This window comes from Simochromis diagramma, unplaced genomic scaffold (assembly GCF_900408965.1).
Source record: "Simochromis diagramma unplaced genomic scaffold, fSimDia1.1 OVJJ01000321.1, whole genome shotgun sequence".
In the NCBI taxonomy this organism is placed as follows: Eukaryota; Metazoa; Chordata; class Actinopteri; order Cichliformes; family Cichlidae; genus Simochromis; species Simochromis diagramma.
This window is the reverse complement of record NW_024386772.1, coordinates 10,412,090-10,435,744: the sequence shown is the minus strand read 5'-3', so window position 1 is coordinate 10,435,744 and position 23,655 is coordinate 10,412,090. Positions and strand designations below refer to the sequence as shown.

At 39.7% G+C, this 23,655-nt stretch overlaps 1 protein-coding gene and 1 long non-coding RNA gene across 8 annotated transcripts in view; one reads left to right on the top strand and one right to left on the bottom strand.

Moving 5' to 3' along the window:
• The window catches only part of dnm2a (dynamin 2a), a 32,480-nt gene that overhangs the window by 2,077 nt on the left and 6,748 nt on the right, over positions 1-23,655 (top strand). For 2 of the 7 annotated variants that reach the window (XM_040039986.1, XM_040039968.1), the window contains exons 2-16: positions 6,430-6,503; positions 6,739-6,888; positions 8,311-8,514; positions 9,436-9,534; positions 9,629-9,789; positions 9,898-10,040; positions 10,255-10,390; positions 11,600-11,667; positions 12,367-12,505; positions 14,374-14,460; positions 16,238-16,308; positions 17,982-18,033; positions 19,291-19,323; positions 21,306-21,416; positions 23,525-23,634. In XM_040039986.1, the coding sequence (XP_039895920.1) occupies positions 6,430-6,503; positions 6,739-6,888; positions 8,311-8,514; positions 9,436-9,534; positions 9,629-9,789; positions 9,898-10,040; positions 10,255-10,390; positions 11,600-11,667; positions 12,367-12,505; positions 14,374-14,460; positions 16,238-16,308; positions 17,982-18,033; positions 19,291-19,323; positions 21,306-21,416; positions 23,525-23,634 (1,638 nt within the window). Of the gene's footprint in view, positions 1-6,429; positions 6,504-6,738; positions 6,889-8,310; positions 8,515-9,435; positions 9,535-9,628; positions 9,790-9,897; positions 10,041-10,254; positions 10,391-11,599; positions 11,668-12,366; positions 12,506-13,144; positions 13,284-14,373; positions 14,461-16,237; positions 16,309-17,981; positions 18,034-19,080; positions 19,093-19,290; positions 19,324-21,305; positions 21,417-23,524; positions 23,635-23,655 lie in introns of all 7 variants that reach the window. The other 5 variants (XM_040039983.1, XM_040039991.1, XM_040039999.1 and 2 more) reach the window with 4 other exon arrangements.
• LOC120739057 lies at positions 21,125-22,806 on the bottom strand. Its single transcript, XR_005697108.1, has 2 exons — positions 22,262-22,806; positions 21,125-22,169 (listed from the first exon to the last, which is right to left on the bottom strand). It is a non-coding gene; the product is annotated as an uncharacterized LOC120739057 (long non-coding RNA).

The window sequence follows — 23,655 nt, the reverse complement described above, 5'->3', positions numbered from 1 at the left end:
TCTTGATTTTTAAAATGACACCTAAAAACACAACCATATGAGGACTAATGATTATCCAATTAGTGCTGTGTACAGAATTAGTGCCACTGTGAGCCACACACCACAATTGGGATGCTAAAACTGGGTTGTTTTTGGCACCTGTGAGGCATGGCTACTGGAAACAAATGGAGGAACATGTTGAATTGTTTTTTAACTTCACTTGTAAAACCCTTGCTAAACCTGTATGTTGGCAAAGCTACGTATAGGTGTCCTGAGATTCAGACAGATCAGTGGTTGATTTGGGGAAAATTTAATTTCCTTCTGCTGTGGACATCATTTAGAGTAGTAAAATAAGTCAGGCTAGGCACACTTTAGGAGTTGCTGTACACTGCTAAAGCATTAGGCAAACTCATGAGTCATTGTTGACTAAAAGGTTTGTTTGAACCGATACCTAAACTTTGTACCATGTGTTCTACTCATTTAAAAAAAAAAAAAAAAAAAAAAATTCAAAGCAGATGAAAATGGTGCGTGTAATGGTGTTGTGGAAAACTTCATTTGCAATTCTCTGTGGTTACGCCATTTTTTTTTTTTTTTTTTTTTTTTTTTTTTGTGGTGTTCTTTTTTCTTTTCATCATGAGTACTGAGCTTCTGTTACACTCGGTAATGGCTGCTCTGTAATTTCCCCAGTGACTGAGATCTTTTCTTTGGTGAGGTGCATGTTGTGTGTAAAAGGCTGGCTTCATCTCTGTGTCCTATGGGATGAAAATAATCCCTCTGTTTTTTTTTTTGTTTTTTTTCCCCCCCCCTTTTGACGTACCAGCAACAATAGAAACAGTGTCACTTATTGCTGGGAAAACAACTGGGACAATGGAGTGATGATTCTGCCACAGACTGTAAAAGCTGCTCGCTTTCTCTCTCTCACCTGAACTTCATGCTGATGTCATGATCCACAGGTGCCATGTGACCTCACCGCCTCACTGTTAATTTAGCAAATGTTTGACCGCCATAAAAAGCACGTCGGATGCTGCTTGGTTTCTGCTTTAGATTTCCTGGTTTCACTGGAGAGGGAAAACGTTGGGCTGGTTTTGGGATCATGTGACCTAACTTGCTATTCTTTTGGCCTCTGCTTTCAACAGCATTATTGTGGAAGACAAATATGTTTTGCGTGGTTGATCCACATTCTTGCTGGGGAGAAGTTTGTTTAATAAATTAGCTTGTGTTTCAGTCTGTTGGTACGCATCTAATCTTATTACATTATCCACCCAGCCAACTTAATGAGTGACCTCAGGTTTTACTGCAACACTGACTTGATTGACTAAATAAATATTTACAATAGTCTGTATTGCTTTGAGTTAATTTACTGGTCCTTACCAGAAGATATACTAAGGTATTACAAAGAAAAAAGTAATCTGTGTAGTTAAGAACTATCTTGAATAATAAGCAAATTTTCTTTCTGTGTGTGTTACTCTACTGAAATGTTTATGAACCAGTGCAAGTATTTTCAGTTCAGAGATGCTGATCACACCCATGTCTCTGTTTTGGCTTTGGTGTGTTGTGATTTCATTGTATCAGTTGGGCGCAAAGACGTCATATCTTGTAGTGCAAGCTGGCCTGGGTGGAGGTTATTATCAGATCTGTGGCAACTACACTGCAAAAACAGACTTTTTTTTTGAAGTGTTTGATCAGTTAAGTTTAAAGGGGACCTATTATGCTCACTAGAATAGAGTGGCTTTGTTGTTATCTCCTTTTGTGCAGCTCTTCATTTCAGCCGCCATCTGAAACAAGCTACTTTAGCTCTATCTTCAAGGACTTCCTTCCTTTGAACTGACTTTCTTCTGATTAGCTACCCCTTCACAAATAGCAAAATTGGATACCAAGCAACTATATTAAGGATATCCTGTACACGTTACAAACACCCAAGAATAGGTGAAACTGTCAGAAACTCTCTGAAGCTTAGAACTTTGTCTTGATCTGATAAAATATTTTAAACATTGCTCTGCTTTGATTTCATGGCACATTTATCAAAATATGACCATGTTGACATAAAACCTATTCACTCAAGGTTGATGGTCAAGCTTTGCTGTCCTTTCTGCAAGTACTCTGGCATGATGGCGGGAATATATGGAGCAATTCAAGCAGAAGTGTGGATGCTTTTGTGTAGTGCAGTCAAAGAAGAAGGAGCACACTCAGTTGAGTGGCAGAGAGTGAAGGGATTTTCCACTAAGCAGTTGGATTTTGGTAGTGCTTCAGGAGACTTTGCTGCCTAGCAATGGCTCTTCGTGCTCTCATTGACAAACTGCGGAGCGGGAATGTGGATTGCCATAATTATATGTTCATAGCCACTCCAGAGACCTCCTGAAGTCCCACCAAACCACAAACACATTTTTTTTGTGTGCTATGCCCTCCTGGGAGGACCTGCTGTGACTTTAGCACTTTTCATTTCTGTTTGTATGCTTGAAAAGGAGACTTTGTAGCCCTGTATAGGCATGAGGAGAAGGAGGACAGGGTTGCTCTGCCTGTTTGTAAGAGGCAGAGGGTATAGGGGCTGGCAGGCAGGGGGAGGGGAGTTGGCTCTCATTCTCTCCCTTCCCTAGTCTCTCTTGATTTTGCTTTCTCTTGTGTTCAAATGAAGGGAGGGCAGCGCATGGATTGATGCTCTTTGCTTGGCAATGCATAATGCATCAAATGATACACAAGCTGCTCAGCCTCTTCTATCATTTACAGCGCATCAATAATGGAACCCTGGCCTCTTGCTTCTTTTCAATATGTCACTACAGTTTATCCAATTCTGTCTGCGCAGACTGACTGGCTCAATTCTGTCCTTGCTGTATGTCTCCTCAAAAGAGCACTTTGAACCAAACATTATGGGCACTTTATTTTATTGCTGTGGATCTTTTACCAGTGACCACTTGTAGAGACCGTAAGATGGGATTTCACTACCGAGAAGTCAGTGGAGAGTATCCTTTACCACCAATGCTTGCTGGCTTCTCTAGACAGCTTCTTCATACCATTTTCCACATCTGATCTAATCTTGTCACACCTGAAACGCACAAAGTGGCTTTCTTCTTTTTCTCTCTCCTCCTTTTTTTTTTTTTCCTAAATCTGATCCACAGCTTTCTGCCTTACACAGCACCAGTGCTGAACCACTGACCTGTGGATTTTTGCTGACCCCTGGTCAACTGGTGAGAAGGTTCGGGATATTCCCCACTGTTTGATCACAGTCTAGGCCTAACAAGCAGTGAGTAGTATGGAAGCTCCCCTCTTTTATCCTGTGGGTGACACATTGCTTTCATCCACAGGGCCCTTAGACATGTAGGCCTGGTAATGAGAAGAAAAAGAGGATGTGGGTTAGTGACGCACTCATCACTTCTAGCAGTATTCCTGGCCTGGGAATACTGATTACCACCAGATGTAGTATGTTTGTAGGGCAGCAGACTTGACATTCAAAATTTATACGGGTCTGCAGAAAACTGGGTGGAGGCGTTTATCTGAAGGCTGACTAAGCAGGGTTATCCATGTGGTTAAAAATTCCATAGGTACTCTGTCACTTTAAGAGGAACAAAAAAGGCAACTGTGAGTAACTTCTCATTGTTTCCTATAAGCTTGGTGTCTCAGTTGTGCACTGTTGCACCAGTTGTTTGTTTGCTGTCATCTAAAGCTTATGCACTGCATTACATTTTGCAGTTGGCATGATGAAAGCCAGTTGTAGGTGCACCTATTCAACCTATTCTCCGACCTGGGGCCTAGTGTGGGAAAAGCATTACATGTTGCTGGCATTGACACAAAATCTAACAGCTGCTAGCTGAAACTGTAGGCCGGAGATCTGAATCTGATAATGGCTTGTTTTTCAAGTGGTTTACAGATAGTGAAACTACATTTATGTTACTCAGTCGAAATTTTGAACAGGATGTTATGTTCCATAGTGTGAGATGTGCTTTTCTTCATTTGTCAAAAAACTGCACATCCAAAGCCAACATTTGTAAGACCCTAACAAACAAAAATCATTATTTCATGGTTACAACTTGTGATGATGTTCAGTTAAAATCAATACAATGAAGTTTAATGTCTGCAGTTGTGGTCCCTTGCCGTGTTCATATTTAGGAAGCCCATGCAATGGTGACTTATTTGTTGATAGTTTTGTGTTTGGCATCTACCATAACAGATTTACAGGATTTAATGTTAAAGACAAAACAAAAATAGAATGGCTCTCATCTCTTTAACTCACTTTCAAAGAAGGCCCAAAAGTGCATAAAGACAACCAAAAGACAAGCCATTTGGCCTGCTTTGAACATCACTGACACTTTGTGGAGTTATCCAAGTGGCTGTAGAAAGTGGTAATGGTGGACTTAAAGGCAGCCTTGTGTAAATGTGTTATATTCATGTAGATAAACCAGCAGAAGAAAGGGATTGACTCCAGACAAGGTGTTTTGCTATGTTACAAAACCCAAACTCCAGACATTTTATATACACAAGCTATGTAGCACACCAAAAGAGAAAAACACAAGACAGAATAACATAAGACATCATTACAGAGGAAAAAGTCAAAACTCAAAGTTGCCTCCTCAGCTTTGCTGCCACACATCTTCTCCCTTGGAATTGAAGTAAGCTTTTGGATAATCATAACCACACTGAATTTTCTTTAACTGTAATACAGATAAATGCACCGCCTATGCACATCTTCAAGCTGAGCTTTAAACATAAAAGAAACATACAACAGAAGTGAAAAGATTTTCTTGTTACCCCAAAAAGTTTCAAGACACGGCTGGAAGCATTATACACAAGTTTAAATGTTACAGGGGGAAACTTTTCTTCATGTTGAAGAAAAGGCAAAGCTATTTGGTGAGGAGAAGAATAAATGTATTCCAAAATTGCTGAACTATTGATACAGATGATAAGTTGCATAATTTTATTGAACCTACAACTGCATTCAGTAAACCACACAACTCTCTGTGGGTATCTGGCGTGGTCGGTGTCATAGGGCTGAGCTAGTCGATTCATATTTATTTTTATTATTTATTATTTTTAAATTCGGTCTTTCACTCTATTCATCTGCTTTGAGAGGGATCGAGGTTCCACAGTTACCAACTCCATGAAAATTAAAGATTTAGCTATAAAGCCTGTCCATCTGTGCTTGTTCTTGGGGCTTGTGTGATATCTCAGCAGGAGACCTGCTGGTGGTCTTGTCAAGACTGGCTTCCCTGCCATCACACTTTCAGACATTTAGAGTGGCGCCTGTCCACCTTTGGTTTTAAAAGTATTAATGCTAGTCGTGAAGCTTTTAATGCACTTACTTCAGGGTAATTTGTTTTTGACAAGTCAAGTATCTTCTCTTAATCCAGTCTCTTTGTCCGTTTTGTACTCTGCCACACTCTATTAAATTTTTATCTTCCAAATCGGTGCTATTTCTAAGTGGAGCATCAAGGTTTTAGTTAATCTTTTCATAAAATATGAATCGCATCACTAGAGTGTTTTTCCAAGTTTTAGAGGTTGAATATTTCTGACTGAAACTGTAGTCATATTTTTCTCTTGTCAGACAACAAATTTTAAATTGTAGCCCATGAACTCTACAATCTAATCAGAAATCTCTCCAAAGCTGTTGTGCTTCAGTGATAAAACATTGTTTCCTATGTTACAATAAAAGCTTAGCTGGTTATTGGTCGATACTGGCATTTAAAAATATTACAAAGAAAGTTGGGGACTCAAAGTTGTGTTCTTAGCCTAATTGCGACATAGTGACTCAAAGCTTTTGAAAACCTCCGTTTACTGCGGACACACTGAAGCCTTTGTGAGACTTTACTGGTTTAATGTGTGCTTCCTCTTTGTCTAGTTTTTTTTCTGTTTTTTCTTTTTTAAGATATTGCATCAAATATTAGTTTAACTGTTTGCAAACCATTGAACTGTGAATCGCAAATGCATTTAAAGCGCTAAGATAAGCACAGGTGCCTTCATTGTGTTCTAAGAGTTGTCATTGTGTTCTAAGGATCACTGTCTGTGGACGTCCTGGGGGATCTGTTCTTAGATAGGCATTATATTTACACGCTGTTTGGTTCATTATGAAAGGAGATCCATAAATTGAAAAATGAAGTTGGTGTAAGCCATTGCAGATATGACCATAAATTCTATTTTAGGGTGCATTTTGCTCATACTAGCAGCAGTGGGTGTGCCTGTATTGGTCTGTCTTGCTGTAATGATGAGAGAAAATGACTTTGTCACATTTAATTTGTTGTGAGTGAAGTTGGAGGCGTGAAATTCTCCTGTGCCCATCAATTTACCAGAGGCCAAACAGTGGGGAAATGGACATTGAGTGCAGTAAAGAATTGATGTAACGTTTTCTTTCTTCCTGTCTCTCTCTTTTCATCTTGATTGCTTGTATTATGTCTTTTGTGTCACCTTTACAACATATCTGGTGTTTATTTTTTTTATTTTTTTCTCTCTGTCTCTTTCACTCAGGGACTTCCTTCCACGTGGCTCAGGCATTGTGACCCGCAGACCTCTCATTTTGCAGCTGATCAACAATAAAGCAGGTGAGTATGTCAGTCCTGTACACAGCCACATCCCAATCTCCTTTTGTAGCTGCCCTGCATATGGTCTCTCAGTCACAATGCCTCAAGCTAGGCACACTGTCTTCTATTTGCTGCTTTCATCCATTTAATTTAATATTTTCTCTCTCGCTCTCCCTTTCCTTTTTGTTCCCTTTGTCCTCTGTTTCCCCTTCTCTCCCCATCTCCCTTGTAAACGTTACCCTGTCACTGTGTGTAGAATATGCTGAATTCTTGCACTGCAAAGGAAAGAAGTTCGTGGATTTTGATGAAGTGCGGGCAGAAATTGAGGCAGAGACCGACAGGATAACAGGCTCCAACAAAGGCATCTCTCCTATCCCAATTAACCTGAGGGTGTACTCCCCACACGGTAATGGACACAAGTCTTTTTGAAACTTTAATCACAAAGTCCAGAAAATCATTTTTTAAAACTCTTTGCTCTCATGTACATATTAAGACCATTACCCCCCACACCCTTTTTTTTTCTTTTTCCTTCTCTAAGCCATTGCAGATACGACCATAAATTCTATTTCAGGGTGCATTTTGCTCATACTGTGAGTGTGAATGTTAATCCTCCGTTTCTCTTTAAAACTGATCATTGTTTTAGGACAGTACTGTCTGATAGGTTAATTTATTCATACAGCACACTAAGTCAGGAAATTGGACAGGCACGTTTTGGCATGCTATCCATAAAAATAATTACTATGTGTAAGATATTGATATTGTCATTTAATATTCTTTTAATTTTATACAAATACATTTATAACATATTAGAACCCCTGTGAGGCTTGTAGAATGTTTCATTCCCTTGTGCAAGTTTTATAAATCTGCTATATAGTCAGCATTTTTGAACTTTACAAATTAGCTTTCCAAAGATCCTTGGAAAATATTTCAGAAAGTAAAAATGTGTTCTTTACAAAGCCAAAGGTCATTCTCTTATTGCTGGATGGTTCTTATAATAAAACCCTTTGGGCAGCTGTAGAAAGAAATAAAAGTCACTGTTGCATCCATGTGAATGATAAGCCATGTTAATGTAAATAAAATGTAAAGTAAAGCTGCAGGGCTATTGCAACTTTGCATGCTGAGATGGTGTGCTATAATCAGGGAATGCTGCAGCAATTTCCTGCATGCATGTAGATGTTTTCAGGGCTATCAAGTTACAGATCACTTCTTGTGCCTCTATTTGGTAATGGACAACACACCAATTATGTCATGTTGCCCTTTATCATGTGTAGAACCCACAATGAAAATATCATGCACATTGAATGATCTTTTGCGCATAATGTCTGTTCTTGTTACCAGTACATGATGTTCCGACTGTAGCCTGGCATTGGTATTTAGTTGTATTTATGCGTGGAGTCTTATCAAGAATGCCTAGTGTGGAGCAGATTGGACAGTGTGCATTTGAGTTGGTTACTAACTGGCACTAAAATTTACTCTTGACTTCAAAATGGTGGATTTCCTTTTTGGTTTAGGACTTGCCTACAATTTTATCTGTACTTCTTAATGTGTGACGTGTGTACCAAACCCTTAAAAATAATACAGAATTAAGAATTTTTAAAACGTGTCACAGGCCTAGCTAGTATTAATAAATAGAACTGACCCAATAGGGCGTCCCCAGTGTCAGTGCTCAGTCCCAATGAACTTAAAAATAACACCTTACTTGAGCAAACAATGATATGTATGGGTGTTTCCTATTTTCCATTCAAGAAACCTGATTATCTACTTTAATCCATCTGAAAAAAAATATGTATTTATGATTTATGTTGACTTCTGTCCTACTATGACTCAGTGCTGAACCTGACGCTGATTGACCTCCCGGGAATGACTAAGGTTGCTGTAGGAGATCAGCCACAAGACATAGAGCACCAGATCAGGGATATGCTGTTGCAATTCATTACCAAGGAAAGCTGTCTGATCCTGGCAGTCACTCCTGCCAACACTGATCTGGCCAACTCGGATGCTTTGAAGATTGCAAAGGAGGTGGACCCACAGGGTAAGCGTGCATCTTTGTAGTAGTCTAACATTCAAAGAGCAGGCCTCCAAACCCAAAGTTTTAATTAAAAAAAAAATACACTTTAACATTGCATGTTATGATGCCTATTACCTCACCTTTAATCTGCTACTCCTGTTTCATCTGCACTTTAGTGTGGAGCAAGTCTCCACATCTTATTTTTCCTCTGCCAGTGATGAAAGACATTGATGTAATATGTATTGTTGTGAACTGTTTGGAGTTACCAGGATTTGTGATTTAATTACACATAACATGTGATTTGAGCATCATTACATAGTTAAACACAAACATCACCTCACTAAAGTAATAACACAAAAATCCCCTAATTTTCATGTAAATGGAGAACACATTGACTAGTTGCTTGAAATGTGTAGTGAACTATGGTTACAAACCCAATTCCAAAAAGTGTTGGGATGCTGTGTAAAATGTAACTTAAAAAAATGAAATGATTTTTAAATCTCATTAACCTATATTTTATTTACAATAGAACACAAAACAAAGATCATTTAAAATGGACTGAGGCAAAGTGAAAAACTTTTCTGAGGTCAGGCAAATGAATTAAAAACATTTGCTGTATCATTAAATCAAAAATATGGTAAAGAAGACCCAAGACTGATGAGCATCTGAATTCCTAAAAGTTCAAAGTAGGGATCCTACACTGTAGTAAACATGGCCCTGTCTCAGGTTTTTGTTGTTGTTGTTGGACATTTGCTGCCATCAAATTAATTTTATTTTTTTTCCCTTAAATTAGTACCTTTTCCCAGTTAGACACATAACATGTTTTTATAGTCTTATCTGAATGAAATATCACTCTGAGATTTGTAAATCATAGAATTTATTTCCATGTTGGTTACAAATATCACATTTCTGAACGTTTGTATAACTACACTTAATTATGTGCAGGTCTGCGTACCATTGGTGTTATAACAAAACTGGATCTGATGGACGAAGGGACAGATGCGAAGGATATTTTTGAAAATAAACTTCTGCCACTGCGAAGGGGTGAGAATTATGCACATACTTACAGGAATATGCATTTACTTGGCTTTAATTTTACACCTGGAATGACTCTGTGTGTGCGTGTGTGTGTGTATAGGTTACATAGGTGTGGTGAACCGCAGTCAGAAAGACATTGATGGGAGGAAAGACATTCGTGCTGCTCTGGCTGCTGAGAGAAAGTTCTTCCTGTCTCACCCAGCCTATAGACACATGGCAGAACGCATGGGTACACCACATCTACAGAAAGCACTTAACCAGGTTTGCTAGTGGTTGTCTTTTTAAATTTTGTTTTAAAAAATGTTATCTTATCTCTGCCATGCCACCGATATCCTAAAAATAAAAGGCTACCTTTCTTTTTTTCTATAGCAATTGACCAACCACATCAGGGATACCCTGCCTGGTCTGCGCAGTAAGTTGCAGAGTCAGCTTCTCTCCCTAGAGAAGGAGGTTGAGGAGTACAAGAACTTCCGTCCAGATGACCCGACACGGAAGACTAAGGCTTTGTTGCAGTACGTGCAAATTAATATTTCTCCTGAGAGAAATACAAACAGCATCATTAATTATCTTGTGCTGAAATAAAAGTAGAAAGGTTGTGATAAAATGCCTGTTTTACTTAAAATCATTGTTTTTGTACCATTGATGTTAAGTGCCGTTATTACAGATAAATTTGTTTTAATGAACAGCAAGCAGAGTATTCACAAAGCCACATGTGTCCTTCATCAGGATGGTGCAGCAGTTTGGTGTGGACTTTGAGAAGTGCATCGAAGGCTCCGGGGACCAGGTGGACACCAATGAGCTTTCAGGTGGTGCCAAGATCAACCGCCTCTTTCATGAGCGCTTCCCCTTTGAACTAGTCAAGGTTAGTACTGTGGCATAACATGCATAAAACAAGCAGTCGGACTAGGGATGGGTATCGAAAACCGGTTCTTGTTGAGGACCGGTTCCCACTGTTTCAATTCCTTGGAATTGTTTGCCATTTTTGCAAACGATTTCCTTATCGATTCCAGTCGCCCCGAAGGACGTCACCACGTTGCGGAGCGTCATTTACCTAGCAGGAAACATGGCGGCTCAAACGCTCAAAAGTTTGGTTATACTTTACGAGAACGGATGTCAACAGGGCAACTTGCAAAGTAGATATTTAATTTAAGGGAGGAAACACTACGAATATGCAAAAGCATTTGCTCACAAAACACGCGATAACCTGAAATGAATGTCATGTTTTTAATTATGCTCTGGACTTGTGAATCTCAACCCAGCAGCAGTGGTAACGGTAATGCGGCAGGTAAATAATCAACTAACAGTGCATATTATGTTAGTGAGATCTGCCTTATTACAAAACCTACCATTACTGTGCATTTAGGTGACCATGATGAGAGAGACAGACAGAGTCTGGCTGGCTCAGATGCTGGCAGTTCTCACTGCAGTTTACCAGTAGCGCCTCCTTTCAGGCCAGGATAGACAAATGTCACCGAGCAGTGACTAAGTTTGTGGTAAAAGGCTTGCACCCATTTGCCACAGCAGATGCCCCGATTTTCGGTAAGTGAATGTGTTTAATTGTAGGCAGGGACATTACTGGATATTCTTGTGTAATTGCTACAGAATAATTTATGTTATACTTTGTTATTGCTACAGAAGAATAGTTATTTTATTATTTTACATTTACAATTTTTTTTTTTTTTTTTTTTTTCCTGGGGACCCTGTGACACCCCATTGAAGAGCCGTAGACTGTGGATCTCTTAAGATCTCACTGTTGGGTTTGTAAGGCCATGTTACTCCTAAATTTCTATCTTGTTCAAAGAGAATATATAAAACAAAGTTTTAAGCTAATTGACCTTAGTGTTCTCCTTTTTTTTTTTTTTTTTTTTTTTTTTTTAAAGAATTGATAAAGAATCGAATCGTTAAACAGAATCGAAAATGGAATCGTGAAAATCTTATCAATACCCATCCCTAAGTCGGACACAGGAAATCAATCATATTTAGATCAACATGTACTTGGAAAGTTTGGCTTCTAGGTTTGATTTACATACAAAAAACCCCAAAACAACTTTATATCTTTTCTTTTATCCAGATTGTTTTTGATGAGAAGGAGCTGCGGCGAGAAATCAGCCATGCAATCAAGAATGTCCACGGTGTCAGGCAAGTGGAATGGGACAAAAAACATCCTCCTCCCTTCGAAAAAGAAACTCAATAATTGCCTCTTTTCTGCTTCAACCTTAAATACTGCTGTAGCCACACACTTGATTTTCTCCCTTCATCAGAGCTTTTATTTTACTGCAATTCAAATTTCCATAATCAAGCCTTGGAATCATAGACTAAAAGTACCAATTAAAATTGGTGTATTCAGTAAGTGTTGTATGAGAATTTTAAATTTTCTACTTTTCCTCAGTGTTCTTTCAATCCCTTTATCTCCTCACTGCAAAGCCACCCACTCCTTTTTTTGTTTCTGCCTGCCAAAGTATTCGGTTATAATGCGATTTTGTGTTACATGTATCTGTATTAGCTGCATTTGTGTTGTTGTGTATTCCTTAATGAAAATCTTCTGTCTGTCTTATCTCATTTGTCCTTGTGTGTTTTTAATTATACGCACATTCGGCCGTCTTTGGCACTTCATCTCCACTTCTCCTGTCATGTTTGTCAGTATTTACTTAGTATTTTTTATTTTTTTTATTATTTTTTTTGGGGGGGGGCGGGTCTCATCATCTGTCTGTGTGTGTGTGTGTGTGTGTGTGTGTGTATATAAATTATATTTTATTTTATTTATTTATTTTTTTACCAACATCTGTTAACTGTCCCATCTGTCTGCCGCTGTGCCTCTGTCTCTCTGTGCATCCTCAGAACGGGACTGTTCACTCCAGACCTGGCGTTTGAGGCCATCGTGAAAAAGCAGATCGTTAAGCTGAAAACGCCCTGTCTCAAATGTATCGATCTGGTCATTCAGGAGCTCATCAACACAGTCAGGCAGTGCACCAACAAGGTACTGCAGGTGGTCCAGCATCTCCCGACCCAGAGACATTGGGCGGGGGAAAGCATGGGTGTGCCAGAGGGTGAACTGACACAGGACATTAGCATCTTCTTAGAAGATGTAGAGAAGCCTCTGCTAAGCTACCAGTGTTTATAAGGAGGATAAAGAGGAAAGTTCTGTGCAGTTTGCCCTGGCTTCACCCAGCCCCATGAGCTCTGTGTGCAGGCAGCGCTGTCGTGTTTTGGAGTGTTGTGACGGGTAACGTGTTGTTGTGGATAAGAGATGTTTTCTGGACTGAACATCTCAAGTCTCTCCGGGACAAGCTGCAGGTCTCACAACTCGATGCAGAATGCCAGTGAAATATAGGGTGGTCTGTAAGGTGCAAATTTGGCATTAGTCATCACCATATTCACCTCATTTCAGAGGGACTAGCTAGTGAAGGAAGAGATGTGAAGTATACCTGCAGCTTGTCTTTAACCACTGCTTGGTTTTGTCTGTTTGTGCCTAGAAGTGACTAACTGAACAACAACTTCTCTTTTTATTTCCTCTTTTTTCCCTTTCCTCTCTTTTCAATTTTTCTTTCTTCAATTCCTGCCTCCTGCTGTCTCTCTACCTCCTTAACCAAATTCAATCGACCCAATGACCTCTCAGAACGGGGCTCTTCACCCCTGACCTGGCTTTCGAGGCGATTGTCAAAAAGCAGATCCTCAAACTCAAAGAGCCCAGCCTTAAATGTGTGGACCTGGTGGTTTCTGAGCTCACCGCACTCGTCATGAAGTGTGCAGTTAAGGTAACCAGGGACACACCAGCCAGGAAGATGGCATTTAAAAAAATGGATTCATTTTCTTTGTAAATGTGTATCACCGTCATCGAGTTTTCACCCCAGTGAAATCAACTCCAGACGACTCTTTGCCACTACACCATCTGTGTCCACTGCATTGAATGTGTGCATCCTCCCATCCCTGCCGTCTTCGTACTTTTAGAAGTTGCCACGGCATTTGGCATCTTCTTGGCGCATCAGATTTGCTCACATTTGAAATATTAAACACAACTATAAATTTCCACCAGCTGTCTCCCACGTGCTGCTGGACCTAAGCATCAGCTCATTAGAGCATTTTTTCCCCCCCCACCTCAACATTGCTTCTGGTCTGTCTGAGCAGAGGCGAGCCCACCGCTGCTCTCTTTCTGACCCACATGACAGACTGACATTCTGTTATCTGCTGAACCGGATGGAAAGGGAACAATGTGAGTCGGGGTGGGGGGGCTGAGATGATATTCAGAGCCCTAAGGGCTCTGTGGGTGCTGTGACAGCTTGAATGAAGCGTTTCCATAGCAACAACTCTACACTACCATCTTGTGGACAGATGAAGGCTCTGCATCTAAAGACATGATTTAAAAAGAAAAAAATCTGATCTGTTACCCAGGCATCCATAGTCCCTGTCTTTTTCTCTGCCTCACCCACCCTGCTATTTCTCATCCAGTCTTCATTAATATAACTACTACAGCCAGCTAGAGACGACTGTTTTTACACACACTCACAAAAATACAGGATTATGCCAACAACAAATATCGAGTGCGACAAAATTGGATCTTTTGTGAAGTCATCTCTGGCTGATTCTGCCACCTTATATAACAGACGGTCATTGTGGCTTTAAAGTCTGTTTATGTGCGTGTGCTGGATTGTGATTGCCTGGATATGTGTGACACTGCAATGTCACTTGACTATCTCTTTCCCTTTTCTTTGTTTCCTACTTATTTTCACTTCTCACTCCTGTTTCTCTCTGATACTTATTGGTAAGTCTTATTAAGCTCAAGCTCACATGTAAGTGTGCATGTGTCTCAGTTCAAGGCCGCAGTTATGTGTTTTTGTTGCCTTTCAGCTCAACTCCTACCCCAGACTGAGAGAGGAGACTGAGAGAATTGTCACAACTCATGTCAGAGAAAGAGAAGGGAAGACCAAGGACCAGGTGAGAAGCTGGCATGCTGATTAAACATTAGTTATCATTTTTCACGTGCAAAAAATGCATCTACAGTTCCTGTGTAACCTCAGTCCAATAGTTGTGTTTGTTTGTTTGTTTGTTTGTTTTTAAACCTGTCCTGTCAAACTTTTTTTTTTCTTTTCTTTGTTGTGCCGAACATATTTTTGCTTTCCCAAGTAGAGCACAGTAGACTGTGTAGGCTATTTTACTTATTTACGTTATTATTCATATTAATGTCCTGTGGTTGTTACGCTGGAGCAGACTGGGGGTAAAGGCCAGATAGGTGAAAGATGAGAGAAGAAAGCAGAGAACTAGAAAAAGAAAAGAGAGAGGGGAAAAAATAGAAAAGAATGGGATCGGGAGGGGGGTCGAGAGTGAAGTAAACAGACACGCTGGGTCTCCAACTGCTGTTTCTGTAACAAAGCACACACTGATGATACATGGCACCAAAAAGACAAAACAGAGGGAGGTACACAAACAGATATACCATTTTGCTGACAGAGAGAAAGACAGAGACAGACAGGGAGAAAGACAGAGACCCTCCAAGGGGGCAGGCCAGCAAACACACCAAAATGCCCAGTCACGCACCCCAGAGCCACCAAGCGCACGAGGAGGTGAGGGGGGGGAAGTGACACATGAAGTTATGATATAAGTATAATTAATAAATGTTATAGTTTGTAATGTGAAGAAGTTCATAGTTATTGTTTTTTACTGTTATTATTGTATTACATTGTTGCTTTTTAATACCATTTTTATATTGTTAAGCACTTTGTGCAGCATCGGCTGTTTGAAATGTGCTATATAAATAAATTTGACCTTGACCTTAACATTTTAACACCTAGCATTAACCGTATCAATGACTCATCGAGCATTTTTAGTTTCTACATCTGCTGATCTTCCATCTGAAACACGAAGAAGCACATTTTTCCTTTTTAAAAACACCCTTAATCTCCCTGCAATTCTTTATCGGTAATTTAAGGTCATGCTATGCTAGTTGCCCTCTTGGTGTCTGCATGCATTCTTCCCAGTGACGCACAACCATGTTATAAAATGTTTTGTCTCAAGTCTATTCATATTTGTGGTTATCAGAGCTGCAGGTGGATGCATAAATTTAAGAAAAAAAAACAAACAGATGCCTGTTATATCCTGTATATTAGAACACTGCATGCATTATCAGGTTGTTTTTTTTTTTCCCCATAAGGTTTGCAACTGTGAGTGTGTGTGTGTGTGTGTGTGTGTGTGTGTGTGTGTGTGTGTAGTCCTAGTCATCATTGGTATTTAGTGCTGCAAGTGAATTTGTAACTGATAGTTTGACCAAATGAGTCAACATAGATTCTAATCTCCTTAATCTTCAGGGGAAAAAAGTTTAATTGGCCACATGTGCTTTAAATATATTCCAACTTCCTGTTAATTTGACTCATTTCTGCTAAATTTTCACAGAAATCTGGATTCTGAGAGAGAAGGAAAAACGTATTTATTTCGTTTCAGGTTTAAATTGTCCACGCTAGAGTTTCAGTCCTGGTAGCAACACTTTTAACCAGAAATCAAAACAAGTTGAGCTGAAATTCATATTCTCAACTCCACTGCATCACTAATGCAGTACTGATGGGCTGTATCACAATGACTGTGTGAATTTAGTTTTAAATGTCAGGGTTTATTTTTGTCCAGTGTGTAATATCACAATGAAGACTTTCTATTTTTTGCTCACTGTAATTGGTGTTTAATTGTGACCTCTCCCTCTTAATCATAATTTTCTGCCTCTAAGGTTCTGCTGCTGATTGACATTGAGCTGTCCTACATCAACACCAACCATGAGGACTTCATAGGCTTTGCTAAGTAAGTACCCCTCCCACCTCCACCTTCTCCAGCCCAATTTACAGCCTGCTGTCTGTGACAAGTGTCTCACCGAGGGCAAGTTTGATTAACTTTAATTTGCCTTTTGTCCGAACGTGTGGTTCCATTGATTTTTTTTTTTTTTTTTTTTTTTTTTTTTTTTAAAAGAAAAGACATGTAATACGATAACTTTCAGCAATAAATACGCATGCAACCCAGCTCTCACTTTAGACCCTTGACAATCACTGCACTGCTCCTGATTCCAGGCATTTCCTATAATAAGTTTGTGCCCATAGATGATTGTCTGAAAATGCTAGCCAAGGTACTATGTAGCTTGTTTTCCCTTCCATAGTTTTCCGTGGCGTCTGTCATATAAACGGCACGCACACAGCAGTCTGGCTCACAGCTCTGCACACTTTCAGTAGAATGTGCATGTGTCATATACTGATTAACTATGAGAGAGCAAACCCGTTGGTTTGGTTTGAAATTGGAGAGTGTGGTAATTATGCATTTTTAGAGAAGCTAGTTTCTGCTCTCTAGTTTCTAGTCACATGGTTGTGGAGAAGTCCCAATGAAAAGCAGACGAGCGATAGATGGGGTAAAGATTACTGGAGTCAACAGCAAGTCGATGAGTGGGTAAAGACTTCACAAAAAGTGTTAGTTTGTGTCAAATCAAAGTAGGCGACTTAAGCCAAACCGAACATCCGTGTTACCTCCCGCTGATGGTATTGGATGTTAGCAAGCTTACAGGGTTGCAGTTGGATGATTTGGACTATTGAGTGCAGAGCTCCAGCTTATAATTACATACATGTTGTAAACTACTGTGCCTCAGTGTGCAGCATGCCAATTAGTCATTTAGCACATATCTCTCCCTCTCAGTAAAGTGGATGTTACATTGATCAAGGTCACTTTAGATGCCGCCTTCTCCCCACTGCATGCAGCATTACTTGCTGAGCCTCCAAACAAAGTCAAGCATGCTCGGTTGCTTGACAGGTACATTATCCTCTTTCCTGGAAACTGTTCGCTGCTGTAAACACTACTTGTGTTGGCAATGAAGAGAGAAAGTGCTGACGTTTTACTGCATTGACTTTAGATGCTTTTGTGCACTGGAAACTAATTTGCACATTGCAAAGTGTTCACTGCGTTTGTGGTATATCCCTAAGCAGTTTGTGGTTGAATTCGTGTTCTTTTTAGCATAGTAGTTACAGTAGCATGTAGTTGAGTGACGCTTCCCTGCTCTGTGTGGGTTGTTTCATTGACCAATAACAAAGCAAGCCCCAGAGTGTGTGCGTGTGTGAAGGTTTATCCTCTGCATGGCAAGCGGATTGATGAAACTTGTCGGCGGTAAGCAAGGGCTGTTTAACGGTTCTCATGACATCACTTTCAGTCTTGACTACAGAAGGCTGGATGATGGTAGCTCCCCAGTGTACGGCAACAACAGGTGGGCAAACAGAAAAGATTGAGGGTTTTGTCTTATAGCATTTGTAAGACCATTATAGTCCCCATGTAGTGCAAATTCTTCCCCAGCCTACTTCCACATCCATGTGTGTATGTATTGGTTCAATAATAATGACGCCATGAACATCTTAGCTAAACCCACACAAGTCGCTTGTGAATACTTGTGTATTTTAGAGATGTGGTATAAGGTGTGTTGTGATCTCTTTATGTGATGACAGTGCTCAGCAGAGGAACACGGCTGCGAACAAGAAGAGGGCCATACCGAACCAGGTATGTTTGATCTGTCAGCTTTTCACCAATCCCAGATTTAATCTTCCTTTACTGACGCCTCCCATTACCAACCTGTTAATAAACCTAGTGAGCATACCTGACATAACTTAGCAGTGATAGATTAATGGCCAAGGGTCTTTATCTTGACCTACCTAACTGTTAATGACACTGACTGTATCCAGTCCCAATCTTTTCTAATCCTCATGTTCAACTGGCTGGTCTTTGCCAATATTGTTACAAAGCTGGTACCTCTCCTTTTCTATTTTATTCAGTGTTTTGTTGAAAAGTTTGTTTAAATTGTAAAGTGTATTTGAGGCATTTTTTTAATATGATTGTATTCCCGCTAATTAGCCTCAATGGCATTTTCAGTAAGGGGAGAGTTGCCTTAGTGAACTTAAAGAAGACCCTGCTTCACTGCTTTATTTATTTTTTTTTAACGAGCATTTGTCTCTGGCTGTTATTAATTGCTGTTTGCATGTGATCTAGGCATGATAGTGTGAAGCAAAGTAGCCATTGATCCCCAAATTATATTGATTGTTTTGCCTTCCCATTAACTCGCAAGCATCCTTTGCTACAGAATACAGAATGTGCATGGATCCTGCACCTATCAACTGAGCAACAAATATGACATAACCAAATTGTGGTATACTTGAAGTAATTCTAATTGCATGTAATTCTCTTGCTCTCTCTTTCTCTCTATACCTCTTTCTCCTCTCTCTTCATCTTCCTTTCTCTGGTTGCCAAATGGATTTCCTCTGTTTTCCTCCTGTGTGTGTGCACTTCCTTCAAACTGTCATTCTTACTATTTTACCATCTTCTTTTCAACCTTTTGTTAAAATTAAATTTTCTACTCCTCATTACTGCTTCACTCCTCTTCTTCTCCTCTTTCCTCCTACATCTTGTCCTTCATCTTCATTTCTTTGCTTCCTTACCTTATTTATTTTGGCTTTGATTTTATACTACTCCCCCCCCCCCCCTTTTTTTTTTTTTTTTTTTTTTTTTTTTTTTTGCTTTAATCTCCCCCCTCCCCCCCTCCTGTTACTGCAGGGTGAGATTCTGGTAAGTACCCCTCAAACCCACACCCTGCCCGGGGCAGTAGGGGTAACTCATGCAGAAGAACTGAGGCCATCACAGAAAGGTCAGCTGGTATAGTTAGGCTTCAAAAACAGGCTGCTATGAAATAACTGTTTAAACAGCTAGCTATAGCAAATAGCACTTTATACTTTCATCGTAATGAATTGTTGTACCTCTCTGCAGCTTGACGCACTAGGAGAGGTCTACGAGGAAAAGGTAGAGTCTCAGGACTGACTTAAAGTGATATCAATTACAATTCTGACATCAGCACGCAGTCCAGTAATTTGGACTATCTTTAGAGTAACACTCGGCACATTGACTTCTGTAATTCATCACTTTAATATGACAGTAATTGTCATTAATTCTACATTTTGGTTGCTACTAACATTTTCTCTATTGAATGATATGAAAAAGATATGAATTATTTTGTGCCCATAAAGGCTTTTGGCACTTCGCAGTGCTTTGTTCTCTCTGTTAAGGGCCAGAGAAAGATAACAAGGAACTCTTCTACCAGTAACCGTGGAGGCGTCAGTTCTCCTGTCCTTGGGTTTTTACCTCTGCTGCTGCCTCATGCATGGTGACTCAAAAGTTTGCCTTGTGGAAATCATCCGAAGTGTCACTGGGGACAAAATGGGTATTGAGAGTGGAACAAATAATAATAATAATAATAGTAATTACTCATTTCCTTTATGGATTGGTTGTTAGATTAAATTCATTACATTCTAAAAGATACCTTCTTACTAATCAAAGCTGTATTTGTACTATGATTGATTATGACTTTGGGATTTCTTTAATTAAATGAAATGTTTTGGGGGTTTTGGTCATTTTTATTTTCTTTTTTTAATATTTGACAAGACAAATTCAAAATGTCATTATTTTTATTTTTTTACACCAATCCTATGAATTTCTTTCCTTTGACTCTGATGTAATCTAACACCTTTAATTAACCATTGCATCACAAAAATTTAGATTTAACTGACTACAGAAACAAGAACATCTCACCTGTGAAATCCTCACATTGCTTATGCAAGCTTACATTAAAACAGGAAGCAGTATTTCTAATCCTCTGGATTTAAGTCCTTTTATTGCTCTGAAAAGTTACGTTATGTTCATGCCAAGGCAAACTACCACGACTAGCTTCTGCATTCCTGACTCCTCTCCCATGTTTATGTTGGCGCTTTTGAACCAATTAACCTTTATTTCCCATTGCTCACTCCAGTCCTCTCCTGGGTGGAAAAGGAGTGCAGGAGAGAGGTCTAAAGCAGGTTTTGAAATGGACATTTCCACTTAGATGCAGTCTGCAAAAAAGCACACTTCTCAAAGATAGTTTCACATACTGCACTTGAAATGCATGAAGCTCTGTGTGAGAAAATGGAGAGACCATGGTTACACTGGTTTCTCCATAATGCATGGACTCTTCCTAAATTGATTCCCTCTCCAGCTCTCCACTTTAGATTTTTCTTTGCTTTTAAATTTTTTGTCCCGCTTGTGATCTCTGCTAACTCCGTCCATCTGCTTGGCTCTGTGTTTAATCTCCTTCGCTACAAATCACTTTTCCTTCTTTACCTCTTTCTTTTAAAGTCAAGTAATTAACACTCTTTTCCTCAAAGTTCAGCTAAACCCATTAACAATGCTGCTCTCTAACTTCCAGTGCATAGGCTAGGCTTTACTGACCCGCTGGCATTAACATACCACCGTCGACCTTTGGTTTTTGACTTTGTATCAGAGCAGCCATGCTGTGGGTACCATCAGGACCCATTTGGTCATTTCCTTACTGTGGACTATAGACAATGAGGCCTACATCCCTCTTTTCAACCTTGTAATGCTTTTGTATATAGTCATCCATATTACATGTGTATATGCTAGATAAATGTGCATGTTTTTCTGTTCTTTAGTCACTCCATTTTGTCATAGTTTAGCATTTTCAGATTCTCTCTTTTGTGATAGCTAGTTAAGTAAATTAGATTTGTTTAGGTACAATGTTTAATATGTACATAAAAAGAAAAAAACACAAACATACCAAGGCCCAGCAGGTAAGCGGGTAAGGTTTTATTGTTGTTAAATCCCATAATTAATGGCACTTTATGGGGTCCACATTTCGCCAGTTCATGAACCTCATTGTTAAAGCTTTCCCTCCATCCTCCTGGTACCCCTCTCTCCCTACAACCCTTCTCCGTCATATTCTCCTGACCATACAGGTGATCAGGAAAGGCTGGCTAACCATCAACATCAGCATCATGAAAGGAGGCTCCAAGGAATACTGGTTTGTCCTGACTGCTGAGTCCCTGTCCTGGTACAAAAATGAGGAGGTGAGAAGAGTTGCTGTGTGGTTAAGACGCTGCTGCTAATATAAACTATCCCAAATGAGGATTTGGTGTCATTTCCCAGCCTAGCCTAACCAATGTGCAGACTACTGTTCAGCTGCAGCCTGATGAACAGGTAGTCTGAACACTGGGCAGGCGAGGTGGGGGTTGAGGGGTGAGAAGGACTCTGATGGGAGGAAGGACCCAGAGGTCATTACGTCTGCATGCTGCAACTGTAGGACAGAGGACACAAAGAGTAAATATTATCTCAGTAATCATACATATGAAGAAAAAGCCACGTGTATATAGGAACTGCTTATTACTAAAACAACAGAAAACTTAAAATTTAAGTTTTTTGTGTGAAAATGCAGCATTAAATGAAACATTTTAACCATTACAACAATATGTTTAAAGTGACTCAGGCGAGTGACTCGTGCCAGCCCCTCTTGGCTAAACAGCAGTGTCTAAATATGTTTTGTAGAAAAGATATGTACTGAGTCTCGAATTCAAGGAAAGGAGACAAACGTTCACTCCAAGAAGCATGCGTTCCCTGATGGATAAACTTAAAATGATCAGACTTAACTGATTTAACTAAAATGAAAGTTTGAATACTTTTAATAGCATGAAATTCATAAAAAAAAAATCATCACATTGCTCACCCACTTGATCGTCCTTAGTTGTATCCATTCTTCCACCAAGAATTTTTTTTTTTTTTTTTTTTTTTTTTTTTTAAAGCGGGGGGGAAAGCCCACCTAAAGACTGTCGCAAGAAGTCATCATTTAAAATATATATACACACACACACACACACACACACACACACACAAACGTTAATTGAAAGGACGTCCTCACGTTGGTAGCCTTTTGTGAAAAGTCGAAGAGAAAGGAGCGGTACGATGGTGGAGGCAAACTGACGTGGCAGGCGGGCTGAAATGTTCCAGCCGGGATCTGACTTTGGAATTTGCAGGAAATCGTACTGGGTTACGGGGGCCAGAGCAGAGGGAGGGGGTGATTGTGTGTACAAGTGTGCATGTGTGTAGACACTTGTTCACATGAGTCAGCCTAAATGATTTAGGAATTGGGTGTATCTGTGCAAGTGCGTCGTTATGCACACGCCCAAAGTTCAGTTTTATGTATTTGTTCGCTTTAGTCAGGCTTGTCTGTTTGTTTGTCTTTGCACGTGCAGTTAAAGACTTAGCCCCTGTTTTTTTTTTTTTTTTTTTCTTTTTTTGCGAGTGTGTATGTGTCGTGAGGGCGGGGAATCATGAGGAACTGAGTGATGTAACTCTTGGGCCTGCACCCCGCTCTCTGTGGTTGTGCAGACATAAATGCTTCCAGATGTCTTTGCTCAACAGCGAAAGCTGGCACCCCATCCCCCTAGAGCTCCCTCATGCTCCTCCTCCTCACACTCATCATGCATTTCTTCATCCCACCAGCCTGGTGGTCGTCCACACAGAGGAAATGCATTCCATCATGTCTGTTCATTGGTGTCGAAGTATCAGAGCAACGCTCTGTGATTTTCATCTACAGCCTACAGTTGAAATCAGAGCTCTTCAACCCTACATAGTATGTAGGGGTTACACATCAAATCATTTAGAAGTTCTATAAGTAACATTTTTGAGTTAAGTGAAATATTCAAACAGAGAACATTTTCTGTGGTATTTAAAGAAAGCAAATGAAGAACTGAAAAAGAGTAAGGGTTTTTGTTTCCCACAGAGAAATTAGAATTTGAAAAGGCCTCCAAAGTTTGGGGGGAATACCAGAAAAATTTGATGCCATTAAGGACAAAGGAGGCTCTCTATAAAATCCCAACCTGCCTGAATAATTTTTCTACTAGTCTGCTTGGAGGAAAGCTTCATATGTTTTAGTACCATCGGTCATTTTCTAAAAACTTGACTCTGAAATTTATTTTTGAATTTTATTTGTTTTTCAATTCTTTTGTAAATTTCAGTAAATGTTATTCACATCATGAGAAATGTCTTGACTATTGGGAGGTTTAAAAAATTTCACTACAGCACTGTGTAGAAGTCCTTATTTGTTCTCTGTTATATGTTCAAGGTTTGCCTGTTATTATTACTTTGTGTCGTGTGTAAAAATGTTTTTTTCTCATGCTAGGAAAAAGAAAAGAAGTATATGCTTCCCTTGGATAACCTGAAGCTCAGAGATGTTGAGAAAGGCTTTATGTCCACAAAGCACATCTTTGCAATCTTCAACACTGAACAGAGGTCAGTCGTGTTAATAATAAA